The sequence below is a fragment of the Drosophila biarmipes genome, chromosome 3L, assembly GCF_025231255.1.
Source record: "Drosophila biarmipes strain raj3 chromosome 3L, RU_DBia_V1.1, whole genome shotgun sequence".
Taxonomy (NCBI): Eukaryota; Metazoa; Arthropoda; class Insecta; order Diptera; family Drosophilidae; genus Drosophila; species Drosophila biarmipes.
Window position 1 is genome coordinate 7,068,141 of NC_066613.1, and position 13,560 is coordinate 7,081,700.

Sequence of the window (13,560 nt, forward strand, 5' to 3'; positions counted from 1 at the left end):
AGCCCTAATTGCAACCCTACAACCTGAGTGTGCGTCCCTGGTTTTCTCGGCTTCCCTAGGCGCTTCTTTTTTTCCCCATTCAAAGCAAAACGGCAACGGGGATGCGCTGGCATTTTGCGGATTTGTGAATTCATTGTTGATGTGAAAAGTTTATAGCCACAAGCAGTTCATCATGCCGCCCAAGCTGGAGCCCATAAGTGTGCGCACTGCGCGCCTGAACAACCTGATTCTCGGGAAAGGAGCTGGCGTCATTTGTGCCAAGCCCGCCGGATCTGGGGCTTCCGCCTCCTCCAGGAGGAGCATCATTCCCGTGCCCACCACCAGCGCCGCCGTGGCCGAGGCCATCTGCCGCGAGGGACTCCTGGACGCCTTCTGCCTGCTGTACAACGAGTGCGACAAGGACACGCTGAAGAAGCGCGATCGCAACATCGCGGAGTTTGTCAACAAATGTGAGTCAACATTGCACAGCGGCCTGCAGGGGTTTGGGATGTGGGTTCAGTTTCCAAAAGGATTTATGCCACCATTGCATCTTAAAATGCCACAGAACTCAGAATACACTATCTAATCCCATGTCGAGTTGTAGCCTTATTTTTGTTAACCAGTGCTGTGGCCCTGTCCATATTAACCCAGTTTTGTTATAGGAAGCTTTAGGGGGTTTTACGGGTCTGCCCACATAAACCAATTTTTATAATAGCAAACCAAACTTAAGACTCTTCCTTCACTTAAGAAAGAGGATATATGTATAACTGCTCCCGAGGGATAAGCCAGTGTTTTACAAAATGTTTAGTATTCTGATCACATTATAATATTTATACATAGAGAAACAAAAAGTAATATAAATTCCAATTAATAATAATAATCTTTAAAAATAGTTTAGACCACGACTAGATGTTTTATCACTATACTCTTTATCCATCCAGTTCGTCCCATTGTGGAGGAGACCCGCAAGCTCCGTGTGAATGCCGATGACTTCCTCGTCAAGACGCTTATTGGCCAGGGATACTTTGGCAACGTTCATCTCGTGGTCGAGCGCCAAACCAATGATATATACGCCATGAAAAAGATCAAAAAGTCTGTGGTGACGACATCGCAAGTCAAGGAGGAGCGAGATATCATGTCCACCCGCAATTCCGAGTGGCTGATCAATCTACAGTACGCATTTCAGGTTTGTTATTTATACATCCATTTATTTTCAATAGTTAATTTAATTATACATCTACCAGGACAACGACAACCTGTACTTGATAATGGAGTATATGCCTGGAGGAGATCTGCTCAGCTTAATGTCCCGGCACGGTCCCTTCGATGAGGACTTGGCTCGCTTCTATTTGGCCGAGCTAACAGTGGCCCTGCACACTTTGCACGAGATGGGCTATGTGCATCGGGATATAAAGCCGGAGAATATACTGATTGACCGCTTCGGACACATCAAACTGGCTGATTTCGGAAACGCCGCAGCCCTGGACCGGGATGGCCATGTACTGAGCTTGTCTCCCGTGGGAACACCTGATTACATAGCTCCCGAGCTACTGCAGACGATATCCACCTACAAGTTGTCCAAATCGATGCACGATGTGAGTAGAACTGTACGATCGCAGAGCTTGGCTTGCAAAGTTCATAGCTAAAACGTATAACCATTAATTAGGTAAGCTGCGATTACTGGTCAATGGGCATTATTGGCTACGAACTAATTTGCGAGACAACGCCTTTCCACGAAGATAACGTGCACGAGACCTATTCCAAAATTCTCTCTCATTGCGAGGAGAGTCACCTAAAAGAGCTGATTAGCTTTCCCACCGATTTGAAGGTGTCCCTTAACTACAGAAATCTTATTGAGTCACTGGTCACGAATCCCTCAAGGCGACTTTCCTACGAGCGTATTAAGAAGCACCCCTTCTTCGACGACGTTCCGTGGAGTTCCATTCGCTCGCAGGTGCCTCCCATAATACCAACTGTTAGGTCTGACGATGACACCTCCAATTTCGAGGACGGAACTCGGCTAAAAACTCGCAGAGAGCAGGGAGTGGCTAAAAAATCGCTCACTACCAACATGAAATCCAATGATTTTAGTGGTAAGGATCTGCCGTTCATAGGATACAGTTTTGTGCATATGGAGAAGTCAGCAATTTCGGCTGCTACTGATGAAAAGTTGCAGGAGAAACTGAAAGATCTGCTCCAAAAATTGAAGACTAGAGAAAACGAGATTGCCATGCTCAAACAGGAACTTTTGCGGGCACAGCAATCTCTTAAGAATACCGAAAGCAAGTCTCAGGTGGTAGCTGATGCCAAAATGGAAATAAAAAAGCTGCAGCAAATAATTAAAGAGAAAACAATGGAGCTAAGCACCTGCAAGACACAAATCAAGACTCTTCAGAGTTCGGCTAAAATAGACGAGGAGATGTGGTCCAAAAAGGAGGCTACTATAACCGATCTACTTCGCTTAAATCGCCAGAAGTACGAGGAAGCCAAGATCGCCTCGGAACAACGATATGAGAAGCAATTGGCCGACAAAAAGCAAGAGCTGGCATCCACGCTGCAGAAGTTGGATGCCCGTGAGCTGGAGTTCAATGCCAAGTTCGAAGAGTGCAAGCATATTTCCATGAAATTGCAGAACTACAAGGACATGCTGCAGCAGCTGAAGGAGCAGAATCTTAAATCCGAGGCCAATAACGAGGAGCAGAAGCGCCAAATTACAGAATCATATGAGCAAAAGCTGGCGGAGCTCCGGAAGAAAGTTCGTGACTCACAGGATACACATCGCCGCATGACAATGGAGATAAAGGAAATACGTACGGAACTGGACGAGTCCATCTCCTCCACAAAATCAACACAGGAAGCTAAGAACGCCACCGAGAGAAACATTGAGGAAATATTGCGGCGACTAAACCAGGAGATCGCCTCAAATAACGAACTTCATGCGGAGAAAGTGAAATTGGAGACGAAGCTGCAGCTAAAGGAAAACGAAGCTCAAGAAGTGAAAGCAGAATGTCATCGTCTTGAGAGGGAACTGCAGGTTGGTGGTTATTTAATTAGAAAAATTATTTCATCGTAAAAAATTACTTATGATATGTTAAAATTAATATCATGCATGCAAGCATGCTTTGCTTCAGGCGGCATTTCACGTCGAACGAAAGAAAACTTAATTAATTACTTCCATAACTATAAAATAGGTATATAAAACTATTTAAGGGGATCTAATTTGTATATTTTTAAGTAACACTAACATTTTTTTTAACATAGCTTGCGGAATGCCGCTGCCAGCTGGCTGAATCTTCGCTAGCTTCGCAAAATTCTCCATTTGAAACTGCACCTGGTTCTCTGACCGAACTGAACGCCATCGAGGATCAACTGCGCGCTGACTTGATAGCCGCCAAAGAGGGTGAAACCCACCAAAAAGGACGCGCTGATCAGCTTCAGACACTGGTCAATAAACTGGAGCAAATGCTGGAGCGATTCAACGAGCAGAGCCTCTCTCCCACAAAATCCCACTCATCCCGTAAGCAGGAAAACGAAACCGTGGGAGATATGCTCGAGCGACAGAACGAGAAACTGGAAGACAAACTGGCAGCAGTACGGGAACAGATGATAGTTGAACGTCAGGCGGCGCGCACTGCAAATCTTTCGCTCTGGAAAGTGGAGAAGCAGCTCGAGGAAGCTTTGTCCGAGAAGAAATTACTGGCTCGACGCATGGAACTCACCGAGGATCGCGTCAAGAAGGCACAAAACGCCAACGAGGAATCACAGAGAATGCTAAAGTCATCCCAGGAGGAAACTCGCCAGCGGGAATCGCGTATCGAAGAGCTCAAACAGGAACTGGCAGCTGCCAAAAGGGATGTCCTCAAGGAACACCGTCAGTGGGAAAAGGCCGAGCAGGAGCGCATGAAATGCAAGTCGGAGATAATCGAGCACTTGGCTAATGTGCACAAATTAGAGCAGCAGGAGAGTGAACTGCGTCAGAAGCTAAAGCAAATACAAACCCGTTTTGATGGAATCACTTTGGAGCAGAAGAATACCATGCGGGAGCTGCAGGAGGAGCGTGAAAAAAGTAGGAAAGCTAATGATTCCAGCCTGGCTTTGCAGAAGGAACTTAAGCAGCTCACGGAGAACTTCCAGAGGTTGAAGTACGCTTGCAGTATCACCGACGGCCAACTAACAGAGGTTGAAAATATGCTTAAGTCCGAGCAGGATCGGAATAAATCCCAGAAGTCGCAGCTAGACACGCTTCATGGAAAATTAAGGGAGCGAAATGATCAGTTGACTGAACTAAGAAAGGAACTCTCTGCAATTGAATCTGAAAAGCGCCTAGCAGAGCAGCGCGCTCAAGTGCTGGCATCGGAAATAGAGGAGCTTCGCCTGAACCTCAAGGAGCAGCAGAAAAAGCTTGTGGCTCAGCAGGATCAGCTAATGGAGCAGACAAACGTGCTGTTTGCCACCCAAGAGCGAGCAGATCTTCTGGACGGTCAAAATGCCAATTACGAAGCCCAAACAGCGGATACTGATCGGGAAATGATTAGTCTGAAGGAAGAAAACGCGCGTATTCTTAGCGAGCTTTTCCATAAAAAAGAGGAAGTGGGCAACCTCCAGGCGAATATAAGGGACTTAGAGTCCGCTCAAGCAGAACTGCACGCGGAGATCGATTCCATCCAGGACACTTTGGCCGAGAAGGAGCAGTTCTATGTGCAACGTGACATCAAGTCGAATGCCACTCTAGCCCAGCACAAAAAACTAATTGATTACCTTCAGGTATTGCTAATTTATTATTTTGGGATACAATTCAAGGTACTAAATCAATATGTTTTTAGCTTAAAGTAGAGGATCTGTCCTCCAAAAAGAAGAAAACCCTGGCTGACAAGATATTCGGTTCCAGCCACAACAACAAGGAGAACATATCATCCAACGATGTGGAGTCTTCTATTCTCTATCGCGCTCTAAAGGAGGAACTAAAGCGAGAACAAAAGCTGAACAGTATGCTAAAGGAGCAGCTGGCCCAGTTAAATGGTAAGTTTTATTTAGATAAAGGTTAAACATTTGTATTTTATTCAATTCCTCATGGTGCCCTTTTTTAGGAACTGCAACCTTGCGTTCCCCTTGTAAGTCGGCTGCTGCAAATGGTGACAGCGATGCACCCAAGAAGAGACCAGTGAGCATTGCCGTCGTGCCGCGATCTCCGCAAAAGCATTCGTCTTTGAAGCGCACCACTAGCCAAGTGGAGTTGAAGACCACAGAAAAGTCAACTAAGGCTGCCATTGAAGACCAGGTTCATCACCGTTTCGAACTGGCGCTACAAGAGTCGAAGGTAGATGCAGCCGATTGCGTGGTTTGTGGCAAGGCCATTGTTGCCGGCTCCCCCTTCTGGAAATGCAAGGAGTGCAAAGATGTGACGCACCGTAAGTGTCGATCCAATGTCCAGGGAAATTGCGGATCGAAGCCAACAGCTCCACCAGCTGACGATCTTAGCAGCCTTCCATCTGCATCGAGCTTGAATCTGAACAGCGGTGATGTTACTACAAGCAGCGGCGAGTACATTGGGTCGCTGGTCTACAGTGCCGATAGTCAAGATGACCAGGCTGCTAGAAAGGAGATTGAAGTAAACTGCGCCTTCGAAGTGGCTGAGCAGCAAATCCTCCTGTTGGGCTGCAACACTGGGTTATATGCCTATCACTTGGACTCTCAGCGACTAGTGCATATTTCTGGTCTCGAGTCCGTGAGCTGCATGTCCATCTGCAAGCGTCTGGCGAAGGCAATCATGGTGGGCACAGTGGGCGAGAAGCTCTACCAGTGCGACTACCGCCAGCTGGAATCGCGCTGCCAGAGCTCCAGTACTTGTCATAAGCCTGTGCTAGAAACATCTGCCATTGAGCTGCCATTTGCCAATCGCACTCCATCGGAAAAGTGGAAGCTGGTGCTGATTTCCGATGAGGCGGAGAATGCTTTGGATTCGGTGGCCATTGCGGCCACTTCGACAAGGATTGTCATCCTGAAGTACGATCTTAAGTTGCATATGTTCAAGCCTGTTCGAGCCTTGGACACGGCCACCCCAGTCACCTCTATATTCTTCACGCGCCATTCAGCTATTGTGAGTTCGGATAAGTTTTACGAGATCGATTTGGACAATTACACAGCTGAGGAGTTTGTGGATCTGTCTGATAAATCCATGGAGAACACTGCCAAGTGTCAGCCTGTTACGGCTGTCCGAATTTCTCGGCAGGAATACCTCCTTTGCTTTGCCGAGTGTGGGGTCTTTGTGGATGAGTTCGGCTGCAGATCAAGGCCCTACGACTTGAACTGGGTGTATGCACCCACTGGTTTTGTATACCGCGAGCCCTTCTTGTTTATTGCCCACTACCAAAGCGTGCAGATTGTCCGCTTGCATCGTTCGTTCAGTAAGGAACTGGCGAACGAGGACAATTCTTCGGAGAATTCCGAGTCGCCGGAGCTGCAGCGCGTATACGTGCCCCACTACATGTCCACTCTGCTGGCGAACAGTGGAGATGTCAATCTGTATGCCGTGGCGATTGATCAGAGACCTTGCAACGGAACACAGAAGATCTATCTTTTGGATACTATGCAGGCGTTCAAGAAGAAGTTTAATATTTCTATGGAGACCATTTCTTCGGTGGCTACTTCGGTGACATTGGGTTCAACTATGACCGGCAATAGTTTGTAGATTATTAGCTGATCTTCTCAAGGTAAAAGAAGAAAAATTGTATTGCTACAATCTCAGTAGTACTTAATTATTAAGCTAAGATTTTTTTATTTTTAAAGTCGTTTTTTGACCATCTCCGAAATAATTTGATAAATTGGAAGAAACATGATTTTAATATTATTTACGTACGTTGTGTGCTGTATTCACAAATAAAACTTTCTTTATCACTATCTTGACACTTTCAAATGGAATAAAATTGAATTAATTTTAAATATATTACTATATGTTAATTAATAACACCATTTGTGCGGTTAATAAACAAAATAGTGAACCACATAGATAGAAATAATGCTTTAACTTTTTCTGCGGTTTACTGAATTTTGTTAAAAAAAAGTAGTAACAAAATTATTATGTATTTATTAAAAAAATTGTAGTCAGTTGAACTTGAACCCCTTACAGGATAGCTTTTGGGGGATAGTTTTGGTTGTCGCCAAGCTTTTGGGGCTGATCCCAAGTAGCTTTTCCGGCACAGCTTTTATTGTCCCGCTATGCCGGGCGAAAAGAAATCGTGGTGCTTAGCGTCTGCTCTCCGCTGGCATTACTGCGATTGAGGGGGTCGCCGCTGGACGCCGGACTGCAGCAGTACCCAGCTCCCTAAATTGTGACAATTGATTTCAATTTGTTCTGCGCCGGTTAAGGGGAGCGCCCTCCGACAACGATGTTTGAATCGATGCTGAATCTGTGCGCGGGTCGCATGGTCGCGGACTCGACTACCTCTGGAATGGATGGTCGAGATGTGACCAAGACGATGATTTGCCGAGCCTGTCTGGTGCTGCTGGGGCCCCAGGATGCCTCGTACCACCTGGACAGCGAAGAGGACTTGGCTAGGAAGTATTTCGGCTGCACTGGAGGCGATCCGGAGAAGGCATTCGCTCCGCAGGACGAAGACTTGCCACCCCAGTTGGTCCTGAAAAGCATCTGCGAATGCTGCTACCAACTGGTGCAAAAATTCCACGACTTTCAACGCATGTGCGAAGAGTCCTTGCGCAATTTTGAGAAGCTGCTCCTAGACATCGACTTTGAGTGCACTAAAAATCAGAATGATATCAATACACGCCTCTTGGATACCCCCTCGGAAAGCCATGAGTCCACTAATCAGGAAGCCCACATGGACGCACCCTGCAGCGAATCAGCCGAAGAGATTGTGAGTTTTATCTGGGCCCAAGTGCACCTCCCCTAATCTTATCTATCGGTGCTTGAGGTGTTGCCTAGCAGCAAAGACAATACTTCCCCGTTCGCCGCCATAAACATAAACATTTGGGTTTGTTTGTGATATACTATTTTTGTTTGTGTCTGGATGTTTGATGTGATAGGGTCCGAAAAGGAGGCAGGTCTAATCTATCGGTTATTTTTAATTTTTCCACTCCACACACATGTATAGTTCGTTAGAAATTAGCTCAAATATAAACAGTTATTGACGGCTCCAAAATTAAATGCTTATTTTTAATACATTCCAAAAGTATCTCAATTACTTCTTATGTATTCAAGGTGTTCTGCTCAGAAATTATTAAGGGTGGCTCGGAAATTAATGGTTTGTTTTGAACTTTGTTAAATTGTAGCGCTGAAAGTTGAGAATCATATTCCATTTATATTAAATTTAAATACAGTTCTTTAGTGTTTTATTAGTATTTTGTATTCCATTATAACATTGGAGCCTAGTTAAGTATATAATAAGCCTAAACTTATCATCGAGGAAAAGATAAAAAAGATGTAATTAAAATAAATGTAAAAAAAATTATTGTTTTCATTACTCTGGATTTTAATCAAACAAATATTTTAATAAAAGTAAGCAGTAGCAAGATTCCATTGATGTTAAGAAACTTCCGATTTAACTTTTTCCACGCTCTAATAAAAACGATAAGATTAAAAAAGAATGATATGATAACAGATTATTTGTTTTGGCAGACTAACCGCTTTATAAACAACTAGAATGTATATCCTAACCCACCACCAAACTCTTTTTGGCTCTAGTACTTATTACTCCTAATTTCTAGGAGGAGGTATACATAATTGAGGACGAGGCTGCCAAACAGGATATTGGAAAAGAGATGTTACCCGTTTCGTCCATTAGAAAGTTGCTGAAAGGAAGGAGACGGAGAGGTGAAAGACTCACCCTCGAGTGCAGCATATGCCGCCGAGGCTTCTACAAATCCGCGCTGCTGGAGGCCCACATGAAGCAACACGAGGGTCTGAAACCGTATACCTGCGTCCATTGTGCCAAGAGTTATGCGAGGGCCAATCTGCTAGACACGCACCTGCGGGAGAGGCATCATAATCCGTCCGCGAGGGCAACCTATCCCTGCCCGAACTGCAATAAAGTGTACACAGCTGATCGAAGTCTCAAATATCACTCAAAGAGGGCACACCAAGTGACTCATAGGCCAGATACCTCCGACTCCCTGCACATTTGCGAACAGTGCGGAAAGTCCTTTGTGCGCAGGGCCCTTCTCACACGTCACAAAAGGATCCATGGAAACGAGGAGTATCGGAAGTACTCCTGCGATTTCTGTGACCATAGATTCTACACCAAGGAGAACATGGTGGACCATACGCAGCGAAGACACGGCAACAAGACCCTACTCAGGTGCCGAAAGTGCGGACGCATTTTCAGGAGCAGCTCAACCCTCAGCACTCACCTGAAAAAACACGAGGTGGCCAGCGGATAATGTAGTTCAATAATTTGTTTTATTTGTGGTTTCAATAACATCAAGCTAACTCAACTGTTACAATGATTCGAATTTCTTGGAATTTGTTACACCAGTAGTTGGGATAATGCCGCATGAATGGAGATACTAAGACGAGTGGTTGAATCGGTTAGGCTGCCCTAAAATTAGCTAACATTCACATAATGGCCGGTGTAGCACAGTCGCTTAAAAATCATCAGTACAAAAGGCGGGCGGCGAAGGCGCTCGTTCCAAAATGATGTGTATAAAAACAATTAACTAAAATTTATGCTTAATCTTAAAGAACGGACAGTTTTAAAATTACATTACCAATACATTCATATATCATTAATTTGTGGGAGGAAAAAAATGAGAATAAAAACCAGATTTTCCGTCTATCGATCGACAATTACATAAGAAATGCACGGGGTTCTTTGCCAAGGAAATATCAGCATTAAACGATGTTGAATTGGTTCGGTGATACGGTGGTGATTGATGATGATTGGCAGTAGGGTCGGATGAGTGGAGTTGCTTGCACTATATGTAAATAAATACGCCGCAATATGAGCATAGGATAGGACTGCGTCGCCAACTCTAGGTGTCCTTGTGTTTCTCATAGAAGGCGTCTAGATATTTTTTGTACTCCTTTTGGTCGTTCCACATCATCGCGGCCTGCGCATTCAGTGGACTCTCGTTGTTCGGCTCGCCCAGCAGGGATTGTATGGACAGCAGAATGGTGCGCACATCGTATAGGGCCGACCACTTGTCCTTCAGGATGTCCAGGCAGATGGCGCCCTGCAGATCAACGTTGGGATGGAAGCAGGACGTCAGGAACTTGACCACGGGCGCCGCGTACGGGTAGGAGTTGGGGAAGTCCAGGGACAGGCGGTACGTCTGCCCCGAGTACACGGTGTTCAGCGGACCCGCTATGGTGCCCACCCACTTGAAGATGTTCTCGCCGTCCGGAAACGCCGAAATGCCCTTCTCGTTGGCCATCATCAGATTCATCAGTTCCTTGTGCAGTCTGGGGGCAACGGGGGATTACAGGGATTATTGAGTGCTCCACGGGGCGCTCCAAACCATGTGCTACTCACCTTTTACTCACGGCGTGATTGTCTTTCACGGGCAAGGAGTCATCGCTATGCTTGGTGCCCCCGCCTCCTGCTCCGCTCTGTTCGGGGCTGATATTCTGCGCCATGGCTATGTAGGATGCTATTTGGATGCTATCCGCTATTGGTACACGGAGTCCTAATTTTGCGCGCTTCGTGGCGGAACGGCTTAAATGATCTCTAATAATTATATGTACTGTATAGTGGAAATTTTGTTGATCGGTCGGAATACGCGTCTGTTGCTTTTTCGGATATTTTTTTCACTTTTGTGTGAAAACAAAATGGAAGGAGAACGAGAAGAAACTGTGTTTGGGCAGGGTTGTATTTCAGGTTTTTGGGGGGAAATCGATGTTTTCCGCCTGCTGCCTGGTCACACTGCGGAATGATAAGACAAATATTTAAAGAAATAAATTAGGCGTATATACATAGGTTTCTGTTACTAACTGATCTTTTTTTTATTGGGGCGTTAAAATAGTTTCAATTTTTATTTATTTTTGTTAAATTGTTTACTTTTAGTAAGGCGCCGGAGGAACAGTTCCAAGGAGAATTACTACAACTTATGTAAAAGAGTCTTAATAGTAAATTATGCTTTAAAATATATGTTTTGTTTCTAAACACAAAACTATTATATATAAATTTATTCAAATAAAGTTTTTAAATAACGGTGTGGAGTTGCCACCTAGCGCTTGGATGCTTTCCAACACTGTTAGGTACACATTCTTGTGTACGTACGTCGTTTACCTATTTCAGCCCAAAATCAAAACATTGGATTCTTTTATTCCAATTGAAATGGAGGAAAACAGCCTGATCTATGGTTTAGAACTCCAGGCGAGGGCTTTGACACCCCAACACGGAGAAAGCAACGATGTGTGCTTCTTCATCGCTACGAATTCCTTGAAACCCACCAACCAAGTGCATTTGATTCAGTACGAGGAGGAACAGGGAACCGTCCAGTCAAAAGTAAGAGAGTGGAACTTCCAAAGGCTCTAATAAATATGATTCCATACCCAGGTCTTCGAGCACGCCTTGGGTGAAGTGTGGAAACTGAATAGCTGCCCCCATAACCCTCGCCTGTTGGCCTCCGTCTACAATGTCCAAAAAGGAGCACAGGTGCTCTCTCAATCGGCCCTATTAACACTTCCCGAGGACCTTAACCCGGATCCAGAGCACCTTAAGTCGGAATACCTGCCATGGGAGCAGGTTGAGGTCCTGGACACCGAAGCCCTAGGAGAACGAGTTAAAACCATTGAATTTCATCCAAGTCAGGAGCAGAGCCTTGCCTGCGTTGTGGACAACAAGGTGGCGGTGATGCAGAGGGCGGAAGCCTCTACACGCGTGGTGGCCGAGGTGCCCACCAGTGGATCCTCCAGCGGATCTGCCAAGCACACGCTGCACTTCACCACCGGCAAGTGGTCGCACCATCACCAGGGCCACCAGTTCCTCACCCTCCAAGATGGCAATCTGAGTGCCTACGATGTGCGCGATACGCAGCACTGTGCGTGGAGCATCAACGATGCCCACGGGCAGATGGTGCGCGACCTGGACTGCAATCCCAACAAGCAGTGCCACCTGGTCACGGGTGGGGATGATGGCTACCTAAGGATCTGGGACTGCCGCATGCCAAAGGCTCCGGTCTTCGAGCGCTCCGATCACTCCCATTGGGTGTGGTCCGTGCGCTTCAACACATTCCATGACCAACTGCTCCTCTCCAGCTCCAGCGACTGCAAAGTGCTGCTCACTTGTGCGGGGTCTGTGAGTTCGGAAACTCAGGCTCAGGCGGGACTAGATGACTCCAACTTCAGTGGGGCAGAAACGGAGGAGAGGCACAAACTCCTGCCCGATGGTCTGCTGCAGACCTTTGATCAGCACGAGGACTCTGTGTACTGCGCCGAGTGGAGCAATGTGGATCCCTGGATCTTTGCTTCCCTAAGCTACGATGGCCGCGTCATTATCTCAAAGGTGCCCAAACAGTACAAGTACCAGATTATATTTTAAGCCAATTCGTTAATTATTATGGATATACCATACAGATAAACCTAACTTATCCTTGGATGTAGCGGATTATATTTAAACCAATAAGTTATCTTACATTATAAATACACTGTGCAACTAAAGCTATCTAAGAAACGTAGAGCTATTCAACCTGTATCCTCGGAAGTGCAGTCGGAGGAGTCGTTAGGATTGGCCGTTTCGACGGAGCAGACGCGTTTGATCAGCTCGTTTTCGATCTCCACGGTGCCATTGTCCACGGCCTCCTCCATTTGGACATACTCAATGGTGGCAGCACTCTTCTTGGACTGTGCAGTGGGTGGAACAGGTTTTCCTGTCGATGGAGCAGCTGTGTCAGTGGCCTTTTTGGCCTGGACTTCCGTGTCGTCTTCGGCTTCCTCCGCCAAACTGCTCCTTTGCGGCTGCACTTCGGCATATATGGCGGGAAACTGCAGCTGCAGCTTCTGCTTGATGACCCGTATCTTTCGAAATATATAGTCCAAATCCTTCTTCATGTCATTTAGGCATTTCACATGTCTTTTAAAATCCTCGCTGGCGCTTTTCAGGCGACTCTGAGAAAGGGCATTGCAGTTTAGGAGCATCTCATTGGTTTTTTCGAAGCGTTGCAGCCTGAGTAAGATGGATATTTGATATGAATCAGACAGTCTCTGTGAGAAACCATTTATTGAATGTTGCTTACATTTGTTTTTGAGCCCTTATCATGGTTTCCACATCCCCTTGATTGACCATTCCTGCGAGACTCTGGATGAAGGCCTCTGCAGCGGAGTTACCAAAGCCAGTGAAGGATTCCAAGTCAGGAGTGGCATCCTGGGATTGGTGCACATCCGTCAGGCCCAAGTGACTCATGGCTGTTTATATCCTTGTGTGCGTTTCCTGGCAGTTCGGTTTTGTTTAATTTGAGAGATCCTATAGTGGATTTTATGTGTGTAGCAAGTTTTTCTATTTCTATCTATTAAAATATATTTTGATTAGATTTATCATGACGAAAAAACATTTTGTTAACAGCTGTTATAGGTACTAAATTCTAAACAGTGTTGCAAAAGGCGAAAGTAGACAACCATAATACCGTTAT

The 13,560-nt window shown here is 45.7% G+C and overlaps 5 protein-coding genes across 7 annotated transcripts; 3 read left to right on the forward strand and 2 right to left on the reverse strand.

Moving 5' to 3' along the window:
• Positions 1 to 65: 65 nt before the first annotated feature.
• On the forward strand, positions 66 to 6,984 carry LOC108030568 (citron rho-interacting kinase). Of its 2 annotated transcripts, none has more exons than XM_017103469.3 (7): positions 66 to 449; positions 921 to 1,165; positions 1,224 to 1,586; positions 1,646 to 3,013; positions 3,241 to 4,743; positions 4,803 to 4,998; positions 5,067 to 6,984. In XM_017103469.3, the coding sequence occupies exons 1-7, from the start codon at positions 173 to 175 to the stop codon at positions 6,665 to 6,667; spliced, it is 5,553 nt and encodes a 1,850-aa protein (XP_016958958.1). In that variant the 5' UTR covers positions 66 to 172; the 3' UTR covers positions 6,668 to 6,984. The 2 variants fall into 2 exon arrangements, with proteins under 2 accessions (XP_016958958.1, XP_016958959.1); XM_017103470.3 differs by having other exon boundaries at positions 1,224 to 1,574.
• A 233-nt stretch (positions 6,985 to 7,217) lies between these two features.
• Positions 7,218 to 9,435, forward strand: LOC108030571 (zinc finger protein 629). 2 transcript variants are annotated; one of them, XM_017103482.3, is made up of 2 exons: positions 7,218 to 7,850; positions 8,701 to 9,435. In XM_017103482.3, exons 1-2 carry the CDS (start codon positions 7,365 to 7,367, stop codon positions 9,370 to 9,372), a joined length of 1,158 nt encoding a protein of 385 aa, XP_016958971.1. In that variant the 5' UTR covers positions 7,218 to 7,364; the 3' UTR covers positions 9,373 to 9,435. The 2 variants fall into 2 exon arrangements, with proteins under 2 accessions (XP_016958971.1, XP_043951189.2); XM_044095254.2 differs by lacking the exon at positions 7,218 to 7,850 and adding an exon at positions 7,884 to 8,237.
• Positions 9,370 to 10,792, reverse strand: LOC108030572 (ubiquitin-conjugating enzyme E2 C). Its single transcript, XM_017103483.3, has 2 exons — positions 10,464 to 10,792; positions 9,370 to 10,393 (listed from the first exon to the last, which is right to left on the reverse strand). The coding sequence occupies exons 1-2, from the start codon at positions 10,565 to 10,567 to the stop codon at positions 9,964 to 9,966; spliced, it is 534 nt and encodes a 177-aa protein (XP_016958972.3). The 5' UTR covers positions 10,568 to 10,792; the 3' UTR covers positions 9,370 to 9,963.
• Positions 10,793 to 11,173: 381 nt separating this feature from the next.
• LOC108030687 (EARP-interacting protein homolog) lies at positions 11,174 to 12,596 on the forward strand. Its single transcript, XM_017103721.3, has 2 exons — positions 11,174 to 11,438; positions 11,490 to 12,596. The coding sequence occupies exons 1-2, from the start codon at positions 11,268 to 11,270 to the stop codon at positions 12,471 to 12,473; spliced, it is 1,155 nt and encodes a 384-aa protein (XP_016959210.2). The 5' UTR covers positions 11,174 to 11,267; the 3' UTR covers positions 12,474 to 12,596.
• LOC108030688 (kxDL motif-containing protein CG10681) lies at positions 12,520 to 13,512 on the reverse strand. The gene is made up of 2 exons (XM_017103722.3): positions 13,168 to 13,512; positions 12,520 to 13,097 (listed from the first exon to the last, which is right to left on the reverse strand). The coding sequence occupies exons 1-2, from the start codon at positions 13,332 to 13,334 to the stop codon at positions 12,617 to 12,619; spliced, it is 648 nt and encodes a 215-aa protein (XP_016959211.1). The 5' UTR covers positions 13,335 to 13,512; the 3' UTR covers positions 12,520 to 12,616.
• Positions 13,513 to 13,560: the final 48 nt, after the last annotated feature.